This window comes from Microcaecilia unicolor, chromosome 11 (assembly GCF_901765095.1).
Source record: "Microcaecilia unicolor chromosome 11, aMicUni1.1, whole genome shotgun sequence".
In the NCBI taxonomy this organism is placed as follows: domain Eukaryota; kingdom Metazoa; phylum Chordata; class Amphibia; order Gymnophiona; family Siphonopidae; genus Microcaecilia; species Microcaecilia unicolor.
The window spans coordinates 195117873-195143787 of record NC_044041.1 but is presented as its reverse complement, the minus strand read 5'-3'; the positions used below and the strand labels follow the sequence as shown (position 1 = coordinate 195143787).

Below are 25915 nucleotides of genomic sequence, written 5' to 3'. Positions count from 1 at the left end.
GTTCCGCCCCCCGTCATCACGTATTGACGTGGGGGCGGGGCAGAGAAGGTCTCTACTGCGCATTTGCGAGTGAGTACGGTCACTCGCCGTTTATATGTTTGATGTGTGCTTGTATGTATGTGTATATAGAATAAATACGTACATAAAATATTAATGTCGTGAGAAAACATAAAATGCAAGCTTTTAATATACCTCTAGCCTTTTGTGCTTTAGGGGAATTTCTTGGACCAAGGGAATAAAATGAATATTGACATGACTACCAAATGCATTTGTTTTGGTTTGTTTGTTCCATGTAAACTGCCCTGAGATCTTGGACAAATGCCAGTGTATCAGATTTAAATAGATGCATGAGGTGCTGCTGTCAGGATTGTGATATCTGCTTATGATGATTTCTGCAACAGGTTGCAGCAATGGCCACAATTGAAAGGTACCAGGATGCAAAATTCCAGCAAGGAAGTCGAACAGGTAAGCCATCAAAGATTGGGTCAAAATCTGAAGCAGAGTGCAACCAGCCGAGCGTTTTGTGTTCTGTCAATGTCTTGTTTGTGCTTTTGTGTCTGTTTCAGATTCCGGTGCAGCACCAAGAAGTTCCTTGGAGACTGATTGGCAGACTCCCGTTCTCTCTGGGAAGTTTCAGAGTCGTTTTGGTCGCTGTTCCAGTGCAGCAGGGAGTGGGGACACAGCAATTGGGACCTCCTGCTCAGACAGCACAGAGGGTGAGTCTGACTATCTGAATGCTGTTGAATTATTATTTTTCTGTACAGCTCCTTTTTGAGTTTAACGGCTTCTGTATTTATTGAATTCCTGCTTTTTGCGTAACGTGTGCTTTCCTGTGTAGAAGTAAGGATCAGCAGACAAGCTGTAGGCAGTACCACATTGTATTTGAATAACTTAATACATGTTATCCTCTCTATCAAATTATGGAAGAATAGTAATTACATAAAACTATATTGAAAAAAAAATGCATTTTCTTCTGTAACTTATTTCTGTAGCACTGCTAGATATACAGATGAACATAAGAGAGAGTCCCAGCTTACAAACTAGTTAAGCAGTAAAGTCAGGATTTTTAAGCTGACCAATCAAGTTTTCATACACTTGAGAAATGGCTAAGTAGTTCTGATCTGGAATCAGATAGGAGATTGGTGCAACATCTTGGTTCAGATGAGAAAATTTGATTGGAATATTCTAAAATGAAAACAAAATCTCTAGATCTCCCTGTATTGAGTATACAGAACAAATGTTTTCTTTTAATGTGATTTTTGTTCAGTTGGTAGGACCAGTACTAAGCATTTTTTTTTTTTTGCCATAAACAAAATGGAGGCAACAGTTTACTGTATTCTGGCCTAAATAACTGTTGATATTTGGGATCATTCAGCTGTCTCATGTTTGCTTGTCCTATGGAGAGGTTGCAGTGAATTAAGACAAGTCTTTGGAAGCTTTTCTCCTTCTGGTAGCAATGTCTTGACTGTTTTATGTTTCATGTAGATGATCCTTAAGGAAGGAGACACAGAGGTGTATTTTCAAACGCTTAGTCTAACTTTAAATAGAGGGGTATTTTCGATAGTGCGTCTAAGTCAGTCTTTGGACATTTTGCGCTAAATGTACCCAAAAGTCTAACTTTTCTTCAAAAATACAGTTTTGAACAAGGTTTTGTGCTTTGTGCGTTTATCTTTTAGGCCATTTTTTGGGGAAAAAACCACACACACAAAATCAAGGCTTTGGGATGTAGGAGGGGGCCAGCATTTTAGCAGACTGGTCCCTCAGACATCCCAGGAGAGCAATGGGGCACTGCTGTGGACTTCATATAAATGCTCCCAGGTACACATCTCACCATTGCTCCCTTTTTGAGCCCTCCAAAACCCACTACCCCAACTGCACACCACTACAATAGCCCTAATGGGTGAAGGGGGCATCTATATGTGAGTAGAGTGGGCTTCTGGTGAGTTTTGAAGGGCTCGCAGTTTCTACCACAAGTGTAATAGGTAGGAGGAGGCATGAGCCTGGGTCCGGCTTACAGTGCCCTGCGACCACCACTAGACTACTCCAGGGACCTGCATGTTGGTCTAATGGACCTGGCTATAACATCTGAGGCTTTCATAGAGGCTATTTTTATTCACATTTTGGGGGGGGGGGTGGTGGAGAGGGTCAGTAACCACTGGGGGAATAAGGGGGTGTCATCCCTGAATCCCTCCGATGGACATCTGGTCATTTAGGGCCCCTTTTATTATTATTATTATTTATTGCATTTGTACCCCACATTTTCCCACCTTTTTGCGGGTTCAGTGTGGCTTACAGTACGTTATGAAGACTGTGTCTTATTCATTAGAAAAACAAGTCTAGACCAAAATGTTGACGATTTCACCCTTAAAGTTTTTTTTTTTTTTTCCATTATGGCTGTAAAACGTCCAAGTGTTAGGCACGCCCTAGTCCCACCTTCGAAACACCCTCAACACATCCCCTTGTGATTTGGATACCCTGCAGACGAAATGCAGAGAGAGACGTCTGAAAAACAGGTTTCAAAAATACCGATTTGGATGTTTTGAGAAGACATCCGTCCAAATGGTGCTCAAACATGAGCCCCATAGTAACCTTTGCAATTTTGTAAGTAAGGGTTTTGAAAATGAGCCGCTTAGTAAACGCCCACAATTCTTACTCTTGGCCCCCAACAGATCCCGAGCATATACATAGAAATGTATTATTCTACCACTCTCTTTCCCTAAGAAATGAGATCTACAGTTAATCATAAGAACATAAGTAGAGCCATACTGGGTCAGACCAATGGTCCACCTAGCCCAGTATCCTGTTTCCAATCCAGGTCATAAGTACCTGGCAGAAACCCAGAAAAAGGAGGACAGATTGAGCCAGTCTGCGTTTTACTCCCATTGCTTTCAATGACAGTAAAACCTGGACTGGATCAATGTGTCCTCCTTTTTCTGGAGCCATATGGTAACCCTAAACATTCCATGCTACCAATCCCAGGGCAAGTAGTGGCTTCCCATGTCTGCCTCAATAGCAGACTATGGACTTTTCCTCCAGAAACCTGTCCAAAATTTTTTTAAACCCAGATACGCTAACTGCTGTTACTACATCCTCTGGCAAAGAGTTCCATAGCTTAACTATTCATTGAGTGAAAAAAATATTTCCTTTTATTTATTTTATAAGTATTTCCATATAACTTCCTTGAGTGTCCCCTAGTCTTTGTGCTTTTTGGAACGAGTAAAAAATTGACTTCTACTTGTTCAACACCACTCAGGATTCTGTAGACCTCAATCATATCCCCCCTCATCTGTCTCTTTTCCAATCTGAAGAGCCCTAACCTCAGCCTTTCCTTATATTTATTTATTTGTTGCATTTGTATCCCACCTTTTTGCAGGCTCAATGTGGCTTACATTATGCCGTAATGGCAATCTCCATTTCCGGAAAGAAAAATACAAAGTAGTAATACATTTAAAGTTCATAAATGTTAAAATAAATTGTAAAGTAAGATAGATAAACAGTACATTTCAGGCGTGAGAAATAAGGGGGTAATGCATTAACGTTCATTAGTGACAAATTGATTGAAGCAAACAGGTATAGAGAGTTCGATTTTGTCTGGTTCTGGTAGAGTTTTGATGTCAGGTCATTTATGAAGGATCATTATGTCTTTTTGAACAGGTTGGTGTTTAGTAATTTCCGGAAGGCTGCCAGGTCGTGCGTTGTTTTTATGGCATTTGGTAATGCATTCCAAAGTTGCGTGCTGATGTAGGAGTTATATGCGAGATGCATATATTTATTTATATGAGTTGAGTTCCATCCCCTCCCCTTTATCATTTTGGTCGCTCTTTTTTGAACCTTTTCTAATTCAAATGCTAGAAGGTAGGTTGCCGCTAAACTTTTAAATGTTCTTTTCCAGCAAATGTATTCTTTGCAGGACATGTCTGTCCCAGCTCCCCTCTCCTGCAGTGTGCTGAAAAGCAGGTATCTGATGTAATAACGCGCATTACTGACAACAAAACCATTCTTAGATTAAAATAAAGCTGAACAATTTTAATTATCTGTTTTCAAAATCTCTTTTAAACTTAGTGAATTTTTGTGACACTAAAGCCACAAGTGACAGCAGAGGTAAAATGAACTGTTTCTTTAGTACATTTTGGTTCAAGATTCTCATCCCAGAGTTAGAAAAATGTAAATGATAAAACTTCCAGTTAGTTAGTTTTTATAATTTTTGTTCTAGGGCATTGCTTATACCTGATGCCTGTATTTCTGAATGATCTCTCATTCTTTTTGATCACTCAAAAAAAGTGCTGTGAGTGCTTTCCGGTTGTGCCATTTCCCTGAAGCTTTAACACATCTGAGATACTTGCAGGATGTTAAGCGCAGACATGTTAGAAAGAGTTTGTGTTTCTAACATAATAACACAAACATCCTGCTTCCAGTTTAAAGAACTCTTGAAGAATTTTCTTGTAACAATTTTGAAAGTACCAGCTTCTAATATTTCCCCCTGTTCAGAAAAACATCTTCAGATTCGATAACAAAAACTGATGGGAAAGGTTTGAATTTCTCTGAATTTTTAGAATCGTCAAGAGGTAGAAGTCTGGAAGAGCGACTTTACTAGTTTCCATTATTTTCTTACAGGATGACGAAATGGTGTTAGGACTTTATTATAGGCTTAAATGTTTATTTTTCTGGATGTCTCGAGATGGACACAACTTAGGAGGAAGAGATTTCTATCTTATAGGCAAGCCACTGTATCATTGGGAGCTAGCTGTCCATGTAAATGTTTTGTTACCTATCAAGGGAAAAGATATATTTTTTATGAACCAGCTCAATTATTATTTTTTTCTAGAGGGTAAAGGTGTCTCTGTATCATCCTCTAGCACTTCTTAGTGAAGTAGGGTCATGATTTGTGTAACTGTAGAGATCTGCTCAGTTTCTTTTGTTAGACTTTTCTTGATTTCATCTCCAATTCCTCTTGGAGTATCCTCCTTTTTCTTGGTCTTCCCAGTATGTGGACTGTGTTATGTGTTCTGTTTGTTACTTATTAATTTGGCTAATGTTGGCATAATTGATGTTTCTGAACATTTCTTTAAAGCTTTATTTTTTCTTGCTTTGCATATATACATAAATGCAAATTAAATAAAGGATGAATAGCCATAGAAATGTTCCCAATTCAAAAGTTTAGAAAATCATTGTGAGCCATCGAGGAACAAAATAAAAAAAAAAAATGGAAATGCAGACCACATAAAGTATGAGAAATGCTTCCATTTTCATGTGGCCACATTTACTCTGTCCCTCTGTTACCATGATGTAAGCTGAGAGTTGCTAATAATAGTGTGAACGTTTCCATAGAGTTGTATTTAGTGTGTGCAACAGAATAAAATGTTGCCCACTGATCCATCCATTCCCAGGGGAGGAGGGAAGAGAACTCGTTTCTAGGAAAGGACAGTTTCATGGGAAGAGGGTTTAGGGAGATGAGTTCAGCTGTCATTCAGACAGAGCTGTGGCCTTTGTTATTTTTTTTATTTATTTATTTATTGCATTTGTATCCCACATTTTCCCACCTGTTTGTGGGTTCAGTGTGGCTTACAATACATTGTGTTGATGGAAATACAATTTGTTACAACTCGATTATGGTTACATGTGAGGGGTTAGGTTGAAACAAAGTCTACGTATCGCTAAGGGGAATAAGACAATGGTTAGTCTGTAGGAGATTGCTGTGTAATAGATATCCTATCTGAGTATTTCATACCCCTGAGGTAAGTTGCATGATTGGTTTCCCAAATTGCAGAAGAGGTGTTCAATTATTTAATTGTATTGATTATTGTAGACATAAAAAGTGGTCCCTGATTACTGTTATAATGGGGTGCCATAAACCAAATGGAACAAGAGACATTTTCAGATATGCAAGTGCTTGCACTTCTTTGTAGTCATCTGTCCCTTTTTACATTTTTATTTTTACTTTTTCTGTACAAAATCAAAATATGTGTACGTAAAAATATTAGAGAGTGAGGCTTTTTTTGAATTAATACATGGATTGTGTCTAAACAGCACAATATCTTTTGAGACAAAGTAGAATGATATGGAGGAATAGTCTAATGGTCAGCGGAGCGGGCTGAGAACCAGGGAAGATGGGGTTCAGGTACCACTGATGAGCTCTGCGATCTTCAGCAAGTCATTTAAATCCTTCATTGCCTCAGGTTCAAACTTAGGGGCTCTTATACTAAGTTGCATTAGGCACTAATGCGTGTTTTAAAATGATAAGCATTTCACATTAGTTTTGCTGGGCTGAGTGTGAGCTTGGAATCAGAAACCAATTAGCACGTGTACGTTAGTGCAGACTAACTGGTTACTGCGGGGTTAATACAGGAGCATCTACTGACTCCTAACGAGGTGGTAAGTACTCCCGTATCAATATTTTTGCCAAATTAGCATGGGACCAGCAAAAATGTAAAAAAGTAAATAAAAGGCCTATTTTACCAGTATAGTAAAAAAAAAAAAATAGCTTTTAGCATGCAGGAGTATCCCCTTTTAAGGACTTGCTAAGGCCATTTCTTACGGCAGCATAGCTAAAGGGCTCTTTTAGATTGTAAGCCGTCCAGAGACAGGAAAATACCTACTGTACCAGAAGGTAACTTGCTTTGTACTACTGAGACGAGCGAGGGCTAAGTTCTTTATCCAGAAGAATACAAAAAGATTCCAAACTTTTGCACAAGATATGTCTATCCAGGGTGTGAGCACCTTGTGGTAGGCAGTGAGTTTCTGAAACGAAGAAAAGTTGAAATACTAATTAAAAGAGAAGCAGGTTTAGTATGAGAGTAGTCAGCTTTCAGGTACATCATGGATGCTTTGTAGTTAAATGCATTATATATGAAGTTCACTAAAATTCAGAAACAGGCTTTGCTTACATGCTGTAGTAGTAATCTGTTAGTATTTGGTGATGTGGGTAAAATTTCTGTATCCAAATACAGATGCCAGCAGGTCTTTTAGGTCTGATGTGCCAGCCACAGTCGGACTTAACCTCGCTAGAGAAGGGAGTACGTTGTGCTAAGGACGAATTCCAGTGCCTGCCTATGTCTTGCTATACTGAAGACAATGCTTTTTTTGAGAGCATTTTCCATCTCATAGATAGGCTGCAGAGAATACCGTCTCCTGCTTTAGACTTAGCCTGGCCTCAGAATGACATCCTATAGTATATCTCCTATCAAACTGAGCTCTCTTTTTCATCAAGCACTGCCATTTCCTCCCCTCACCCTCCCCACTGACAGTTTGAACTTCGTGGGTGTGGCTTGGATCTCTTTCAGGGAGAGAAAACTAACAACTTATAGCAGCAGCTTCAGAGAGCATTTACCATCTCACAGATAGGATGCAGAGAATACCTTCTCCTGCTTTAGACTTAGTCCCGCCCACCCTACCCCTCCACCCACCCACCCCTAGAGTGACCTGTCTTATATAACCTCCCTATCAACCCACTCATACTTTTACCTCACCCATTTCTATTCTTCTATCACCTTCTCTCCCACTATTCCAACCAGAGTTACACCTAATCACACTGACCACCCTTCAACATCTTCAGTCCTTCTGTGACTGTTCTCTTGTGCTTGACTGCTTAAATATTTTAAATTTATATGCTTTACTTTTTGTCTATTAGCTTGTAAGCTCTTTGAGCAGGGACTGTCTTTCTTCTGTGTTTGTACAGCGCTGCGTACACTTTGTAGCGCTCTAGAAATGTTAAATAGTAGTAATAGTAGTAGTAGTAGGTGTAATACAAGTACCAGTAATACTTCTCGGATATGACCAGATAGATTATATCCTCAGATTAGACCTGTTACCCTTTTACAATTATTTCTAAGAAATGTTAACTTTCTGTTATAAAGATGTAAAATATGTACAAATGTATTCGCATGCAGTATCTGGCTTACAAGTGTATTAGATGATACTAAATATTAACATATTTCTTTTTCCAGAATTGTGCAATTCTAGTAGCAGCTCTTCATTTCAGCCCATCAGAAGCCAAATTCCCATTCCGACAGCCCATGTAATGCCTTCTACTCTGGAGACATCTCCCACCAAACCAAACTTGACTTTAGAGCACAGTACTTCCAAAAACATTACACTGTCCACAGGATCAGCGCAAATGAATGACCTGAATGGAGTTAAAGCAACAGTGTTGCCTCTGGAGAACGGGGAGAATGGTGGTTTGGAGCAATCCTTTCTTCCTGTTGCTGACCTCGCTAAAGCCGATGAGACCAGAAAATTTCACACACCAAATATTGAACCCACGCTTAATCAATCTGCTTTGTTGGACACATTTTATAGTGACCCACATCTCATGTTCCAAATGTATAAGAGCCAGGGTGCTCTGTCTTCAGAAGCAAGCAAGGAATCTTACAGAGTCCTGCCAGAGAGCAAAGCACTTCCTGCAAACAGTGGAGTCTCAGAGCAGCTGCTGAAAAGAACAGGGTTCGTTCCGTTAGGACTGCAAGCTAGTCATGTTTTTTCCAAACCATTAGCCTTCCAGCCTCAGATGTGGCGGCAAGAGCCATACACCATGCAGCCAATATCAGACAGGTCATGTGATCTTAACACCTGGCGGCAGCAACAACAGCAGCTGGATAATATGCGGTTGCGAGTTGAACAGTTGCAGGTAGGAAAACATTGTTACTAAAACTATTTTTCCAGATCTATTATTGACTTTTCTGAGGTGATATGAGATCTAAAGATAGGGTAGTTTGAAATGTCAGGTGATTTCTTAATATTTTGCATCTTGCATATGTAATGTGCTTTCAATTGTTTTTGGATGGAAGCGAGCTGTAAGTTATGAAATAAGTAAGTCTGCAAACAGCCCAAAGGTTTTATAATACGGTGTAGCTTTGATAGAAGGAAATGAAAGAGAGTAAGAAGTTTGTTTTGGAATTAGTGACGAGCAGCTGGAAGAGAATTGCAGGTTGATTCCAGAAATAACGTGTCCAGAGCTTCAGATTCTTTCCCTGCAGTAAATGAAAGGAAAAGTAGAAAGGGTTTTTTTTTTTTTTTTAATGTTTTGGCATATTGGAACCAGTCACTTAACACGCTTTGTATTGCTATAATCACTTGAATCACCTAAAGGACACGCTTGTCTTTCTTGAATTATGGAAGGGAATCAAAGTTGTTACATTTTGGAAAATGTTTTTAAAATGTCAGTCTTTATCCTGCCAGGCTAGTACAGATCACTGTGCCAGCAGATGGAGACAGAGAACAATTTTTCCAGTGACAACATCAGAGTTTTATGACTCTAGAACCTGCCTCCAGTAGATGATGGCACGTGTTGGGCTAAGGCAGCAGTTGGCTGGATTGGTTCCCAGAGCCACAGTCTTGTCAGCTGCCTTCTCTGGTTGAGCCAAACTTTGTCCACAGGTTGCCTTGAAGGATTGAGCAGATTTCTTTGCTGTTTGTCTGGGTTCCAGAGCATAAGTCTTGAGGGCTTTTCCTCTAGTAGAGCAGGGATTGTGTTTGCACAAACCCCCCCTTATTTGGACTGGTCTTGCAAGATTCAAGGAAAAGGAATTATTAGGTAAGAGTAAATTTCTCCTTAAAACTGCTGCTAGTTTGCCACTGGTTTAGTAGCAAATCAACTCTAAAATAAGAGACAACATTCCAGTGTAACAGGCTGTATAGACCAGGCTGTATCTTTGGCAGTACCAGACCAGCCACACTTGACTTTCCAAAGACAGTGGACTTAGCTACAACTTGCTCATCAACATGAACTAATAGAATTTAAGCAAATGCTTTATGTTCTGTCTTTCAGTTACTCAGTGGTACAGCCTGTCACCAGCCCTCTGTCTATGCCACTCCTCTGCATTCCATTGAGAGCTGCCACTGGGACAGTGTCCTGAAGGCCAGCGAGACCTTGCTGAAGGAAAAGGACATGCTAGTAGAGAGGTAGGAGGAAAAGCACCGCGTTATACTCGAAAGTGAAAATTGTAATCCATTGTGCTTTCGGTATGGTGGTTTTTTTTTTTTTTTTTGGTTACATTTGTACCCTGCGCTTTCCCACTCATGGCAGGCTCAATGCGGCTTAAGTGGGGCAATGGAGGGTTAAGTGACTTGCCCAGAGTCATAAGGAGCTGCCTGTGCCTGAAGTGGGAATCGAACTCAGTTCCTCAGGACCAAAGTCCACCACCCTAACCACTAGGCCACTCCTCCACTGTTGCTACTATTTGAGATTCTACATGGAATGTTGCTATTCCACTAGCAACATTCCATGTAGAAGTCGGCCCTTGCAGATCACCAACGTGGCCGCGCAGGCTTCTGCTTCTGTGAGTCTGACGTCCTGCACATACGTGCAGGACGTCAGACTCACAGAAACAGAAGCCTGCGCAGCCTTCTACATGGAATGTTACTAGTGGAATAGCAACATTACATGTAGAATCTCCAATAGTAGCAACATTCCATCTAGAATCTCCAATAGTATCTATTTTATTTTTGTTACATTTGTACCCTGCGCTTTCCCACTCATGGCAGGCTCAATGCGGCTTACATGGAGCAATGGAGGGTTAAGTGACTTGCCCAGAGTCACAAGGAGCTGCCTGTGCCTGAAGTGGGAATCAAACTCAGTTCCTCAGTTCCCCAGGACCAAAGTCCACCACCCTAACCACTAGGCCACTCCTCCTTTCTGTATCCTGAACATTTTTCTCCCTGTGTCCAATGATACCTAATATGGAGTCCATTGGACAGTGGATGGATGCTTGAAAGACTTTGATAAAATCAAGACCTTTCTCCTTTACTGTGCCTTTTGGAGTTAAAATTGCGGTAAATGAGGACTATGCCCTTACTTTCTCTGTAGAACTGCTTGTTTGAGCAAGAAAAGTACATTTCACTGTATAACACTGAACTCTTTTCACCAGTGATTAAACATGAACCAGCAATTGTTGTTTTATGAATTTATTCCTCTTTTCCACGGTGAGTGTTCAGCATCCATATGTCCTGCCCTGATCTAAGTCAGGCGTTCTCAACTCAGTCCTCGGGATACACTTAGCTAGTCAGATTTTCTTGGTATCCACAATGAATATGCATGAGAAATTTGCATGTCCTGCCTCCGTTGTATGCAAATTTATCTCATGCTTATTCGTTGTGGATATTGTGTCCCCAGTTGAGAACCCTTGGTCTAAGTCATTGTAATTGGTTATATCTTAAGATAACGGGACCTTGAATGCTGCCCTTTGATTATTGTAAGATTACTTAACTCTGAACAGATGGTAGCTCTATATAATGAAGAGTGGGTAGGAGAGCTGTCTCTCTGGTGGTAATTTATACTTTCTTTGCAGGCAGAGGCAGCACATTTCTCAGCTTGAACAGAAGGTGCGTGAGAGTGAGCTGCAGGTGCACAGTGCCATGCTCGGCCGTAATGCCCCATTTGGGGATATCTACATGATGAGAATGCAGGTAAGGAGGACATGTAACCACAGCACTAGCCTTGTGCAGGTCTGGCTAAAACTAAGCTATTGTTTTTTTTTTTTCTGAAGTTTGATCTGTTTGTGATCATAGTGCCTGTATTACTGTATGTATAAGTAATGGATCTGTGAGGAAGCAGAGATCAGGTTAAAGAATGAGCACTAGTTATTGAGTAATGAGGAAGCAGGGTCCAGTCTTCTACGTGGTAATTACAGTGATACCTTGGTTTTCGTCGATAATCCGTCCGAAAACAATCGGCGAAATCCGAAACCGATGAAAACCGAGGCAGTCATCAGGGGAAGGCTCAAAACCCTTCAAAATCTCTCTCGTGCACACATCCTGGGCAAAAACAACGCCACACTGAGCAGGAGAACGTGTGGGTCGCCCTTTGATTTTGCAAAATTAGCAGCGAGGTCACGTAGGCACGCCGACGAAATCTGAGACAAATTTGGAAAAAAAAAATCGGCGAAATCCGAAACAGATGATAACTGAAGTCAACGAAAACTGAGGTATTACTGTAATTGTTCTGTAGGAATTGGGTAGTGTCAGATTGATAGAGCAATGCCAATGATTAACGTATAGGATAAAAGAAGACTTGTTACAGGGTAAATATGCCTCTACAATGTTTATAGGAAATGCAACGAGAGAATACTTTCTTGCGGGCGCAGTTTGCTGAGAAGTCTGAATCCTTCAACAAGGAAAAGTCTGACTTGGAAAAGAAACTGGCTGCAGCAGAGGTGGAAGTAAAAGACCTGCAAAAGATTCTTAAAGAGATGACAGAGAAACACAGTGAAGAAATGAAGAAACAAGAAGAAAGGGTATGGATATCACATCAGGGAGACAGTTTACACAGCTGCGGGCTGTGGTACTTTTTCCCAGCTATAATTACTCCTGGAGCAATTCTGCACACAAAAAAAGTGAAAATTCTGCACACTTTTTGTAATTTTTAGTGCAGAATTCCCCCACTATAACAGCTGGCATCTCCCCTGGCATTAAATAACCTCGTCCCCTCCCCCCCATCACCACCACAGCAGTTTCCCATGCGCTTTTTTTGCAGATCTCCACCCCATTCTCATGGTGCACACACGCTCCTCATCCACTTTTTTCCAGCCCCCCCTCCCCACACACACATATACTCCATCCACCTTTTTTTTAATCCAGTCCACACACATCCCCCCCAACTCCATCCACTTTTTTTCTAGCCCCCTACCACCACACACACACACACACAAACTCCACCTTTTTTTTTCTCCAGTCTACGGGGTGGGGAATTTTGCACAGTAGCACAGAATTCCCACAAGAGTTAATAATTATTCCCTCTCTGGAAGGGACACAGAAGGATAGCACCGTTTGTTCAGTCAGGGAGAGAGCGCGTCTATTGCGATCTGTTTTTTATTTTGAAATACTGGTTTAACATTTGCTGTAATTATCGTGATGCTTACCATTTCAGCTGCACATCATTTAATATCTGAAGAATGACAGGTATAACGTGGGACACATCTAATAGGTGCTGCAAAGTAGAGAGAGCATTTTGTGATAGGGCTGCCAGGCAGTTTTGATGTTCTCAGGGGTACTGAACCAACAGTCAAGCTGCCAGTAAATACCTGACTGGTATCTGGCTCTTATCGTGAAACTGACCTGTCTTTTAGGAAGAAGAAGTCCACCTGGCAGGCTTTTGTAAACTTTTGGGACAAATTTAATTTAATTTAATTTTTTGTTTCATTTGTACCCCGCGCTTTCCCACTCATGGCAGGCTCAATGCGGCAGGCAGTGGAGGGTTTGTGACTTGCCCAGAGTCACAAGGAGCTGCCTGTGCCGGGAATCGAACTCAGTTCCTCAGTTCCCCAGGACCAAAGTCCACCACCCTAACCACTAGGCCACTCCTCCACTCTGTTATCAGATACATTTGCTTTTTTACTTTCTTTTTTTAATTTATTTATTTATGCAGTTTTTTTTTAATACATCCAAAGCAAAGCTTTGTCAAAAAGCATCAATTATTAACAAAAGAAATCAAATAATGGGAATACTCCCAGGAAATAAATTTCTATAATCACATAGTCCTCAATATAGGCGGAGACTGTACATATAAACCTAATGAGAGGTTAGGTAATATATAGGCAACAAGTTAAGAAAAAAAAAAAAGGCGTCTAGGTATTTGACATCAAACAATATAAGTCCGTAATAGAAACTCTCATGGTGGTTTAGGATTTCTTGCATTTAAAAATGATCGGAGCTGAACCGGATCAAAAAAGTGGTATGTCTCAGTCTCCTAGAAGACTACACATTTACAAGGAAAACGTAGCTGAAATTTCGCTCCCAATTGAACAGTCTCTTGTCTCATTATCAAGAATTTCTTTCGTCTTTCTTGTGTGGCGCTTTTTAACTTTCTAAGGGGCCCTTTTACTAAGGTGCGGTAGGCCTATTGTGTATTTATTTATTTGTTGCATTTCTATCCCACATTTGCCACCTATTTGCAGGCTCAATGTGGCTTACAATGTTCATATGTGCTACTAACTCTTATACCAGAGTGTACAACCCCCTCCCCCCAATCTTGCATCTGCATTTTAGTTTCTACATGGTGAGGGAGGAGATAACCTCTCATTATGCAATACAATACAATGCTATCATTTATATTCCTCTATATACAGTAGAGCTCACGGTGAATTACAACAAAATGCAGCTAGTTAATTACTAGGAAATACAATTCATAAAATTGTCATGCTTCATAAGAGACGATACTTAAACCAAAATTATTCTATTCCGCTGAGGCGTCCTGCAGTAGTTTGGCCAGCACAGTGCGCTACTCTGAGGTAAAAAAAAAAAAATTTTTTAGTTTTTTGCCACAGGAGCACATCTGCGCTAATTGGGTAGCACAGGTCCATTACTGCTCGCTACACGATAGTGCAGGAGCCCTTACTTCCTCCTAAATAGATGGCAGTAAGGGCTCCTGGCTGTAGTGGCTACACGCTAATGGGGAATTTAAGGTGTGGCCATTTAAGAAAAAAAAATCATCCAACCGTGGTCATTTTTCACCCATGCTAGAAAATGACCAGAGCACGCCTCAAACTCACTTGATAATCATAGTGTCAGCCACTCTAGCATGGCTTGATTAAAAAAAACCCTAAGTGTGTATGCTTTATTAAATGTAATTAAATCTAGAACTTGTTAGAAGTCAGTATATGCTCCTGTATTAACCCTGCAGTAACCAGTTAGTGTTATGTTTTCTTATGTAAGCTGGTATGGTCATGGAGATTGATGGGATATAAGTTTTTGAAATTTGTGTGTGTAGGTGAAGGGACGAGACAAGCACATTAACACTCTGAAGAAGAAATGTCAAAAGGAGTCGGAGCAAAATAAAGAGAGTCGGCAGCGAATTGAAACCTTGGAACGTTATCTTGCTGACCTGCCAACCCGAGAAGACCACCAGAAACAAAGCCAGCAGGTAACCACAGGTGGACACTTAAGATGTGAGGCAGGATTAAAACACTTTGCCACCACAGCCATTTTAATCCAAGATGTGACTAGAAAAATAAATCCACCAGTACCAGACCCACATGTATTTGCACCTTATCCATCTATAGCTGTATTCTGACATTTTCATCAATAGAACAGATGCCCCTGTTCGCATTGTAGTATAGTAAATGATGGCAGATAAAGACCTGAATGGTCCATCCAGTTCGCCCAACAGCCACATTCATTATCAACTCATGTCCTCACGTTCCAGCTACAGAAGTTGCCTTTGGAATGCAAAGTGATGCACTTAGGGAGTAGAAACCCAAGAGAGACTTATGTGTTAGGCGGTGAGAGTCTGATAGGTACTGAGGGGGAGAGGGATCTTGGGGTGATAGTATCCGAGGATCTGAAGGCGACGAAACAGTGTGACAAGGCGGTGGCTGTAGCGAGAAGGTTGCTAGGCTGTATAGAGAGAGGTGTGATCAGCAGAAGAAAGGAAGTGTTGATGCCCCTGTACAAGTCGTTGGTCAGGCCCCACCTGGAGTATTGTGTTCAGTTTTGGAGGCCGTACCTTGCGAAGGATGTTTAAAAAAATGGAAGCGGTGCAAAGAAAAGCTATGAGAATGGTACGGGATTTGCATTCCAAGAAGTATGAGGAGAGACTTGCTGACCTGAACATGTATACCCTGGAGGAAAGGAGGAACAGGGATGATATGATACAGACATTCAAATATTTGAAAGGTATTAATCCGCAAACAAATCTTTTCCGGAGATGGGAAGGCGGTAGAACGAGAGGACATGAAATGAGGTTGAAGGGGGGGGCAGCCTCAGGAAAGATGTCAGGAAGTATTTTTTCACAGAGAGGGTGGTGGATGCTTGGAATGCCCTCCCGCGGGAGGTGGTGGAGATGAAAACGGTAACGGAATTCAAACATGCGTGGGATATGCATAAAGGAATCCTGTGCAGAAGGAATGGATCCTCAGAAGCCTAGCCGAAATTGGGTGGTGGAGCAGGTGGGGGGAATAGGGGTTGGTGGTTGGGAGGCGAGGACAGTGGAGGGCAGACTTATACGGTCTGTGCCAGAGCCGGTGATGGGAGGCGGGACTGGTGGTTGGGAGGCGGGGAGTACTGCTGGGCAGACTTGTACGGTCTGTGCCCTGAATAAGGCAGGTACAAATCAAGGTAAGTTATACACATATGTTTGTCTTGTTGGGCAGACTGGATGGACCGTGCAGGTCTTTTCCTGCCGTCATCTACTATGTAACTATGGAAGCCCTTTCAGCCCTTCCTAAACCAGATTGCCATATATGGGTCACAGACCTTTCGAGTCTGCATGGTTCTGGCCTTAGTTCTTCACAGCTGGTCCCTATCTAAGTGCCACTCAATACATCCACATACATGCAGCCATTTAAGTTTTGATTTTTTTTTATACCATCCATTTTCTGATTAGAGATCCTGTGTTCATCCCACACCTTTTTGTTTCTCACAGCTAGAACTGCTACTCCACCTTTTCAACCATCTCTATCCTTAAATAGATTATAGCCCGGTGTGTTTGCATCCCATTCATGGGAGTCCTTGAACCTCCGTGATAGCAGCAATATCTAAATCTGCCTCTAACATCAGGGCTTGCAAATCATGAACTTTGTTGCTTAGACTGCGAGCATTTGTGGTCATTGCTTTCCAGCTATATTTCAGGTGCAGTCTCATCTTCTGTATAGTTTTTTTTTGTTTGTTTAGTCTCACCTTCTACTTTGTTGCTGAGAAGTGAATTGCTAAGATTGTTAATTTGCTTTCTTTACTACTGTCTCAGCATGTCTTTTGCTGGGGGGTGACTACCTGAATTGACCTGATGCCATATGTCACCCCCACCTTCTAGTTTAAATGCATAGAAACATATTGTCTGAATTTCTCACCAAGGATTCTTTTTCCTGCCACAGTGAGATAAAGCCCATCATAACAATATAGTCTCTTGTTTTTCCATGTATTGCCCCATCCTATGTACCTAACACCTTCTTCATGACATCATGCTTTGAGCCACCTATTGAAGCTCTCAGTGTTTTGTAATCTTTCCTCTCCCTTTCCCATAAGTAGGTAGAACTTCAGAAAAAGCTACAGTCTGTATCAACAGTTTTAACCCCTCTCCCAGCTCCCTGAAAGCTCTCTGCGCTACAGGTGGGGTATTATTGGCTAGTTGATTTGTTCTCAGATGGGTAACGACATCCGAGTTAGAACCCTTAGAGGCGTATTTTACATAAGTACATAAGTAATGCCATACTGGGAAAAGACCAAGGGTCCATCGAGCCCAGCATCCTGTCCACGACAGCGGCCAATCCAGGCCAAGGGCACCTGGCAAGCTTCCCAAACGTACAAACATTCTATACATGTTATTCCTGGAATTGTGGATTTTTCCCAAGTCCATTTAGTAGCAGTTTGTGGACTTGTCCTTTAGGAAACCGTCCAACCCCTTTTTAAACTCTGCTAAGCTAACCGCCTTCACCACTTTCTCCGGCAACGAATTCCAGAGTTTAATTATACGTTGGGTGAAGAAACATTTTCTCCGATTTGTTTTAAATTTACTACACTGTAGTTTCATCGCATGCCCCCTAGTCCTAGTATTTTTGGAAAGCGTGAACAGACGCTTCACATCCACCTGTTCCACTCCACTCATTATTTTATAAACCTCTATCATGTCTCCCCTAAGCCGTCTCTTTTCCAAGCTGAAAAGCCCTAGCCTCCTTAGTCTTTCTTCATAGGGAAGTCGTCCCATCCCCGCTATCATTTTAGTCGCCCTTCTCTGCACCTTTTCCAATTCTACTATATCTTTCTTGAGATGCGGCGACCAGAATTGAACACAATACTCAAGGTGCGGTCGCACCATGGAGCGATACAACGGCACTTAGTCTTACAAAGTTACATAAAGGCATATTTTAAAGCACTTAGCCTTCCAAAGTTCCATAGTAACCTATGGAACTTTGTAAATCTAAGTGTTTTGAAAATGAGTCCCATAGTCTCTTTTCTGGTTAAAGTCAGTATTTGCCTGGTACGCCTAGTAGCTGAGGATCCTGGAAGGCATTATACTTTGTTGGGCCCCTTGAACTGTGTTCTAAAGTTAATGCCTCTGGTGGAATCCCTTAGTATTTTGTGAAGTTAAAATCAGATTTTAAAGTCTTATGAGTAAACTTGCTGAGAGACAGGGGTGTGCTAGTGATGTAAGGGGCAGAAAATAAGAACCGATCATGTCTGCACCCACCAGACTTTGCAAAAGATGCCCTTCCATTATGGGTCCTGCCATTTCTATAATGAAGCTGGTACTGATGTACGTCTCTTAGCTGGTGAGAGAGAATTCAGTAGAGAAGTAGTTTTTGCTTGCTTGGTCCTTACTAATATGTCTTGTTTTCTGTTTCAGTTGAAAGAATTGGATTTAAAGAGTACTGGTCTACAAGACAAAGTAGCTGAGCTGGAAAAGAAGCTTTCAGAAGCTCGTGCCGCCTGTAGAGAGCGAGATGCACTGCTGGAAACAGAAAAGCAGAAAGAACTAGAGCTGCTTTCCATAGTGCACAGGTAAACTAAAAGCATATTAAAGCCTTTTCCGGTCTGGATGCAAGGCAGAAAACCAAACGCAAAACTTAAATGAGATTAGCAGAGCCACGACCCTTACTTCCTGAACTGGTAGATATGATAGACGGTTATGGTAGTTCTAAAACAAATGGGAAAAATACTTAGAGCAGAGCTGGAATCCATTCCTCTTAATCAGAAGGTTACTGCTGTTTACTACATGGTACTGAAATATTTAGCACCATTTTTAAGCTATGTTACATCCATGAAAATGGTGCATTCTTTACATGGAATACTAGAAGCTTGCGTGCACTGCTCCTATTTCAAAAGGACACACAGCAACTAGTGTCTCCCCTGTGTCAACATATTATAGTTAAACATTTTGAGAATTCCTCTGCTTCCTTGTAGTTATCCTAAATCCCAGAAGTAACTATTTTCAAAACCGTGAGAAATAAAATCTGATTCATGCAAGGTGAGGTGTCAAAATGGACATCTCCACACAAATGACATAGCCAACGGATCTTCTCATTCCATGCAAGGTGATTTGTTACTTTTGCTAACATTCAGTGCAGGAGTGGCCTAGTGGTTAGGGTGGTGGGCTTTGGTCCTGAGGAACTGAGTTCAATTCCCACTTCAGGCACAGGCAGCTCCTTGTGACTCTGGGCAAGTCACTTAACCCTCCATTGCCCCATGTAAGCCGCATTGAGCCTGCCATGAGTGGGAAAGCGCGGGGTACAAATGTAACAAAAATAAAATAGATACTATTAGAGGTTCTACATGGAATGTTGCTACTGTTGGAAATTCTGCATGGAAATGTTGCTACTATTGGAGATTCTACATCGATTGTTGCTATTCCACTAGCAACATTCCATGTAGAAGGCTGCGCAGGCTTCTGTTTCTGTGAGTCTGACGTCCTGCACGTACGTGCAGGATGTCAGAATCACAGAAGCAGAAGCCTGCGCGGCCACATTGGTGATGTGCAAGGGCCGACTTCTACATGGAATGTTGCTAGTGGAATAGCAACATTCCATGTAGAATCTCAGAGTAGCAACATTCCATGTAGAATCTCAAATAGTAGCAACAGTGGAGGAGTGGCCTAGTGGTTAGGGTGGTGGACTTTGGTCCTGAGGAACTGAGTTCGATTCCCACTTCAGGCACAGGCAGCTCCTTGTGACTCTGGGCAAGTCACTTAACCCTCCATTGCCCCATGTAAGCCGCATTGAGCCTGCCATGAGTGGGAAAGCGCGGGGTACAAATGTAACAAAAATAAAATAGATACTATTAGAGGTTCTACATGGAATGTTGCTACTGTTGGAAATTCTGCATGGAAATGTTGCTACTATTGGAGATTCTACATCGATTGTTGCTATTCCACTAGCAACATTCCATGTAGAAGGCTGCGCAGGCTTCTGTTTCTGTGAGTCTGACGTCCTGCACGTACGTGCAGGATGTCAGAATCACAGAAGCAGAAGCCTGCGCGGCCACATTGGTGATGTGCAAGGGCCGACTTCTACATGGAATGTTGCTAGTGGAATAGCAACATTCCATGTAGAATCTCAGAGTAGCAACATTCCATGTAGAATCTCAAATAGTAGCAACAGTGGAGGAGTGGCCTAGTGGTTAGGGTGGTGGACTTTGGTCCTGAGGAACTGAGTTCGATTCCCACTTCAGGCACAGGCAGCTCCTTGTGACTCTGGGCAAGTCACTTAACCCTTCATTGCCCCATGTAAGCCGCATTGAGCCTGCCATGAGTGGGAAAGCGCAGGGTACAAATGTAACAAAAATAAAATAGATATTATTGGAGATTCTACATGGAATGTTGCTACTATTGGAGATTCTACATGGAATGTTGCTATTCCACTAGCAACATTCCATGTAGAAGGCTGCGCATGTACGTGCAGGACGTCAGACTCACAGAAGCAGAAGCCTGCGCGGCCACATTGGTGATCTGCAAGGGCCGACTTCTAGTGGAATAGCAACATTCCATGTAGAATCTCAAATAGTAGCAACAGTGGAGGAGTGGCCTAGTGGTTAGGGTGGTGGACTTTGGTCCTGGGGAACTGAGGAATTGAGTTCAATTCCCACTTCAGGCACAGGCACCTCCTTGTGACTCTGGGCAAGTCACTTAACCCTCCATTGCCCCATGTAAGCCGCATTGAGCCTGCCATGAGTGGGAAAGCGCGGGGTATAAATGTAACAAAAATAAAAATTCAAAGATTATAAAAATATTAAAGAATTAACAAATGGTGTATTAACCATTTGTTAAAACTGCATACTCAGCAGTATTTAAGCTTTAATGCTGTTTGAGAAGTGCTCGTTATAAGTATGGCGTGTCTTGATAGAGCACCTTAATGAAACAAAAATGTCAAGACTATAGGAAATCTATCTCAAAAATATAAACGTTTGCTAAATATAAGAGAAAAGGCACAGGGATAACAACACTTACTAAAATTTAAACAAAATGAAACCTCAAAGCTGTCGGGGGCTTTTTATACAGTTCAATTTTGTCATCTTTCAAGTTCAGTGGATCATGATAAGTAGTAGTAAATTAAAGGACCTATGTAAGAGTCATTAAAGGACTGTCATGTCTCCATGTGAACAGGAGTATTAACAGACCACAGGATTAGCAAGTTAAGATGCGTTTGAATTTTTTGTTTGACAATTGTATATTGGGACTTGAAGTCAGGAACATTATAGCAAGATACTTTAGTTAAATTGTTCAAGAGTCGAGTAACAAAGATAGCTTTTTGCACTTGTCAGAGGGAGGAGGGTTTTTTTTGAGAACAGTCTTTTCTCCCTAGGTGGAATTTTTCACTGTTTCTGTTTTTTCCTTTTCTGTTTGAATATGAGAAACCAATGATAATACTTGGGACTTCCAAATGAAGCAGCACTATTAAGTATTTATTGGCGATCGGGTGTTGCTGAGAGCATTGAGGTTTCATTTTGTTTACATTTTACTAAGTGGTGTTATCCCTGTGCCTTTTCTCTTAAATTTGGCAAACTTTTATATTTTTCAGATTCATTTACTACGTTTGCTCCTCATGTTTATTATAACTGGTTAGTAGGACTATAGGAAATAACATTAATTTAGGGGTGTATGTTTCTGTCAGTTTGCAGGAGAAGGCAGATCAGTGGTGTAAGAACCAAGGGGGTGTAGAATCGCCCTTCCAGGAGGCAGAAGAGCTGAAACAAGAAAACCAGGCACTCCAGAAAGAACGGGATTGCCTTAAAAAGGTAGAATTCTTCAGATAATGTGCAAGCATTTCATCTTCTGAGACGGAATCTGACTGTTCTTTCCTAGATACAACATTGAGTAGCTGAAAGGGTAGTGGGTCATGGATTTGATATGCCACCTTTCTGTGGTACAACCAAAGCAGTTTATTATATACAGGTACTTTCTCTGTCCCTAGTGGGCTGGAAATCTAAGTTTCTGAACTGACAGTAAAAGGGAGTTGGATGGAGTCATGATTAGACTATTGGTGGAGCAACGTTTTATGAGTTGATGGCAAGGTGATAATGCTCACCAGGTGACACATTTGGGTGGAGTTGTTGGGCAATGAATGGGGGGCACCTGTACAGGGTCTGGAACAAGTACCTTGGCTCTCTTGTGAAGTGAGTAATAGTCTTAAATATTAGCTGTTAAGCCAGAACCTAAGCAATTTATATTAGACTGTTTCCTTACTGCATCCCTGGAGCTTTATTTCTTTTTCCAGATCATAGAGAATCAGCAAAAGAAGACAGAGCATCTGTCTTTATGCATTAAGGTAAGGAGAAATTAAACATGGCTAAAACTGAACTTCTCATTTTCCCCCCTACACCCTCCTTCCCTCTTCCCCCATTCTCTATCAATGGCTCTCATATCCTCCCTGTCTCCTCGGCTCGTAACCTTGGAGTCATCTTCGATTCCTCTCTCTCCTTCTCTGCTCAAATTCAACAAATTGCTAAAACCTGTCGTTTCTTTATCTTCAACATTAGCAAAATTTGCCCCTTCCTTTCTGAACACACTACCAGAACCCTTATCCAAACCCTTGTCACCTCTCGCTTGGATTATTGCAATTTACTTCTCACTGGTCTTCCACTCAGCCACCTCTCTCCTCTCCAGTCTGTCCAAAATTCTGCAGCGCGACTTATTTTCCACCAAAATTGTTATACCCACACTAGCCCACTCCTCAAGTCACTTCACTGGCTCCCTGTCCGCTTCCGCATACAGTTCAAACTTCTCTTACTGACCTTTAAATGCATCCATTCTGCTGCCCACCATTACCTCTCCACTCTCATCTCGCCCTACATTCCTCCCCGTGAACTCCGCTCACTGGACAAATCTCTCTTGTCGCCCCCCTTCTCCTCCACTGCTAACTCCAGGCTACGTTCCTTTTCCCTCGTGGCACCTTATGCCTGGAATAGACTTCCTGAGCCTGTACGTCTAGCTCCATCTCTACCTGTTTTCAAATCTATGCTGAAAACCCACCTTTTCACCACTGATTTTGGCTCCTAGCCACTACTCAATTGCCTCCCCTTGTTCCTTCTCACCCAGTACTTCCCTCGCCCTTAATTTGTCTTGTCTGTCTGTATTATATTTTTAGATTGTAAGCTCTATTGAGCAGGGATTGTTTCTCTGTGTCAGGTGTTCAGCGCTGCGTGCGTCTGGTAGCGCTTTACAAATGCTAATAATAATAATCTCTGTGTAAGAAATAAACTAATCTGGCTGTATTTGAAACATAACTGACCCCTTTCTCCTTGTGTCTCAGAATCTGGAGGAGCAAGTGGCTCAAGAAGAGGGCACAGTTCAAGCCCTGAAAGAGGAAGTGAGGACAAAGGATGTTTCACTCCAGCAGTTGCGAGCGGCAGTGAAAGAGGTGAGAATATGAAATCCCTGCAGTGCAGTAGAGTGTGCTACATTTTAAACATAAATATCTTCAATGCTACTTGATTAGAAACAAACTTTACAGGTTTTGTGTTCTGACACTCCTCTTGGCACAACAGATCTTTATCTCGGTGATATTTCATGTTTCTTAGCACGGCCTGAAATGCTGTTACACTTGACTTGCAGAACATTTTACTTCCTGTTTTTCTCCTCAGCTCCCATATCTCAGGCTTACACATTCTCCACACCTTGCCAGTTTCAGCCCGTCTTGAGGGGAAGGATGTCTTTTGAACTGGCAGGGACGTTATACTGTACTGTGACCATCTCTAGGGGAAAAAGTGACTAGTGGATCCAAAGTGTTGAGAGTGGCTGATTTTTGAAAAGTTTCATGGTTGAACTTTGTAATTTTAATTTTTTTTTTTTTTTTAACCTAAAGGAATGGAGTTTGGACTGTCGTATTGCAAATTGTTTGCTCTAACAAAATTCATTAAAACCTCATTTCTTTTTTTTTTTTGTTTCTGGTGACTTTAGTCACCTTTTCTCAGAGATGGTCACAGTATCAGCTTTTTCATTACAGCTGTTTGTAAGGAAAGAACTGAATAGCAGGTGATGTTGGTACAGCAGAATTCTCAGCTCATTTTTATTTCAAACAGTATGTATTTATGGACTTGCCTTAGAGATCTCAGAGGGGAAGATCATGACTGGTAGGAGCAAAGTTAAACCCATAGGAAGTGGTTTTATAAACCACCTCTGCAGATGAAAAGCAGGATATATATACAAAAAAGGCCTCTTATAAAAGGAAGTTATGCCTAATAGTAGGGGCGGCCCAAGACAATCTGCTGCCTGAGGCAAGGGATGAGATGGCCCCCCCCCCCCCCCCCCCGAGTCCAACATCTCTCCCTTCACGCATTTTCTCATGTGGGAATCGCTGCCGACTTTTGAAAAACAAAGAAGGAAGGTAGACTCGGGGAAGGGGGTTGAGAAAGGAAGGGAGGAAGAAGCCAAGCCTGTGGGGAGTGGAAAGGAGCAATGCCGGCCCAGGAGGAAGGAGAGATGCAAGCAGTTAGGCAGGCTGGCCAGCTGGCGGCGGTGACAAGATGCCAGTCCATGAAGAGTGTCGCCTGAGGCCCTCATTGATAGGACCACCACTGCCTAATAGTATATACATGCAAGCCAGCAAGTACTTCCACAGTAGGGAAAGGGGGGAAATGGGACTTGATATACTGCCTTTCTGAGGTTTTTGCAACTACATTCAAAGCGGTTTACATATATTCAGGTACTTATTTTGTACCAGGGGCAATGGAGGGTTAAGTGACTTGCCCAGAGTCACAAGGAGCTGCAGCGGGAATCAAACTCAGTTCCCCAGGATCAAAGTCCACTGCACTAACCACTAGGCTACTCCTCCACTCATTCCACCAATAAGAGCCAACCTCATCAGTGATGTCACAATGGCTTGATTGCCCGATACTTGGCTCACTTCTGATATTGTGATGTCATAAGGGAAATGGGACTTGATATACTGCCTTTCTGAGCTTTTTGCAACTACATTCAAAGTGGTTTACATATATTCAGGTACTTATTTTGTACCTGGGGCAATGGAGAGTTAATGCCCAGAGTCACAAGGAGCTGCAGTGGGAATCGAACTCAGTTCCCCAGGATCAAAGTCTGCTGCATTAACCACTAGGCTACTCCTCCACTCCACTAGGGATGTTCAGGGTCAGCGTTTGAACGCAGTGGCAATTATACATGCATAATTTTGTAAAGTACGCATTAACATTTATGCCTGCGCCTTCAAATGAGGTGCAATTTTGCAGTATTTGTGGTAGTATTTTATAAAGACAAGCAACTATTTGTCCTTATGGCTCCTTCTTTTCCTATTATTATGCCCTGTTATAAAATTACCCTCATAAAGTCCTGATACCTGACAGTGTGGCAGGAACACCACCCTGTTAACATGATATGTTTTCACTGTGGTTACTGCATAAATGTTCTTATTCCTAATTAATGCACTAATGAATCTATATGTCTATTTCTCACACTGTGGCTTTGTTGTGGTCAGCTTTCACTGCAGAACCAAGATCTGATGGAGAAACACCTGACGTTACAGGAGCGACTTCGACAGGTCGACCACAGAACGCTACTGTTAGGTGAACCTGGCCAGCTCACATTGCTGCTTCATCAGGAACTGGCTCGCTGCCTTCAAGATCTACAGTCTGTCTGCAGCGTTGCAACACAGCGGGCTCAGGGCAAAGATCCCAACCTCTCGCTGCTTTTGGGCATACATTGTAAGTATCTCCTACCACGGAACTTACTTTAGGATAAGACGTTTTGTACCATTTAGAGCAGTGGCTAGAGGCACCTCACATCTTCATGGGTTGTTTTACAGTAGTTAAAGAATGTTTCTATGAGCGCTTGGAAAACTCACTTTCTTATGCATTATTATTAATATTAACATTTGTATAGCGCTACCAGATGCACGTAGCACTGAACACCTGACATAGAGACACAGTCCCTGCTCAATAGAGCTTACAATCTAAAAATATAATACAGACAGACAAGACAAATTAAGGGCGAGGGAAGTACTGGGTGAGAAGGAACAAGGGGAGGGCAATTGAGCACAGGCTAGGAGCCAAA

The 25915-nt window shown here is 41.8% G+C and overlaps 1 protein-coding gene across 1 annotated transcript in view; it reads left to right on the top strand.

Annotated features, from left to right (window-relative positions):
• CEP85 (centrosomal protein 85) overlaps positions 1–25915 on the top strand; it is a 35097-nt gene that overhangs the window by 5781 nt on the left and 3401 nt on the right. Inside the window, exons 2-13 of the mRNA XM_030218986.1 lie at positions 402–465; positions 567–716; positions 7944–8623; positions 9764–9897; positions 11283–11400; positions 12042–12227; positions 14699–14851; positions 18269–18423; positions 21528–21651; positions 22131–22181; positions 23166–23273; positions 25341–25566. Of these exons, the coding sequence (XP_030074846.1) occupies positions 411–465; positions 567–716; positions 7944–8623; positions 9764–9897; positions 11283–11400; positions 12042–12227; positions 14699–14851; positions 18269–18423; positions 21528–21651; positions 22131–22181; positions 23166–23273; positions 25341–25566 (2140 nt within the window). The 5' untranslated portion in view covers positions 402–410. The remainder of the gene's footprint in view (positions 1–401; positions 466–566; positions 717–7943; positions 8624–9763; positions 9898–11282; positions 11401–12041; positions 12228–14698; positions 14852–18268; positions 18424–21527; positions 21652–22130; positions 22182–23165; positions 23274–25340; positions 25567–25915) is intronic.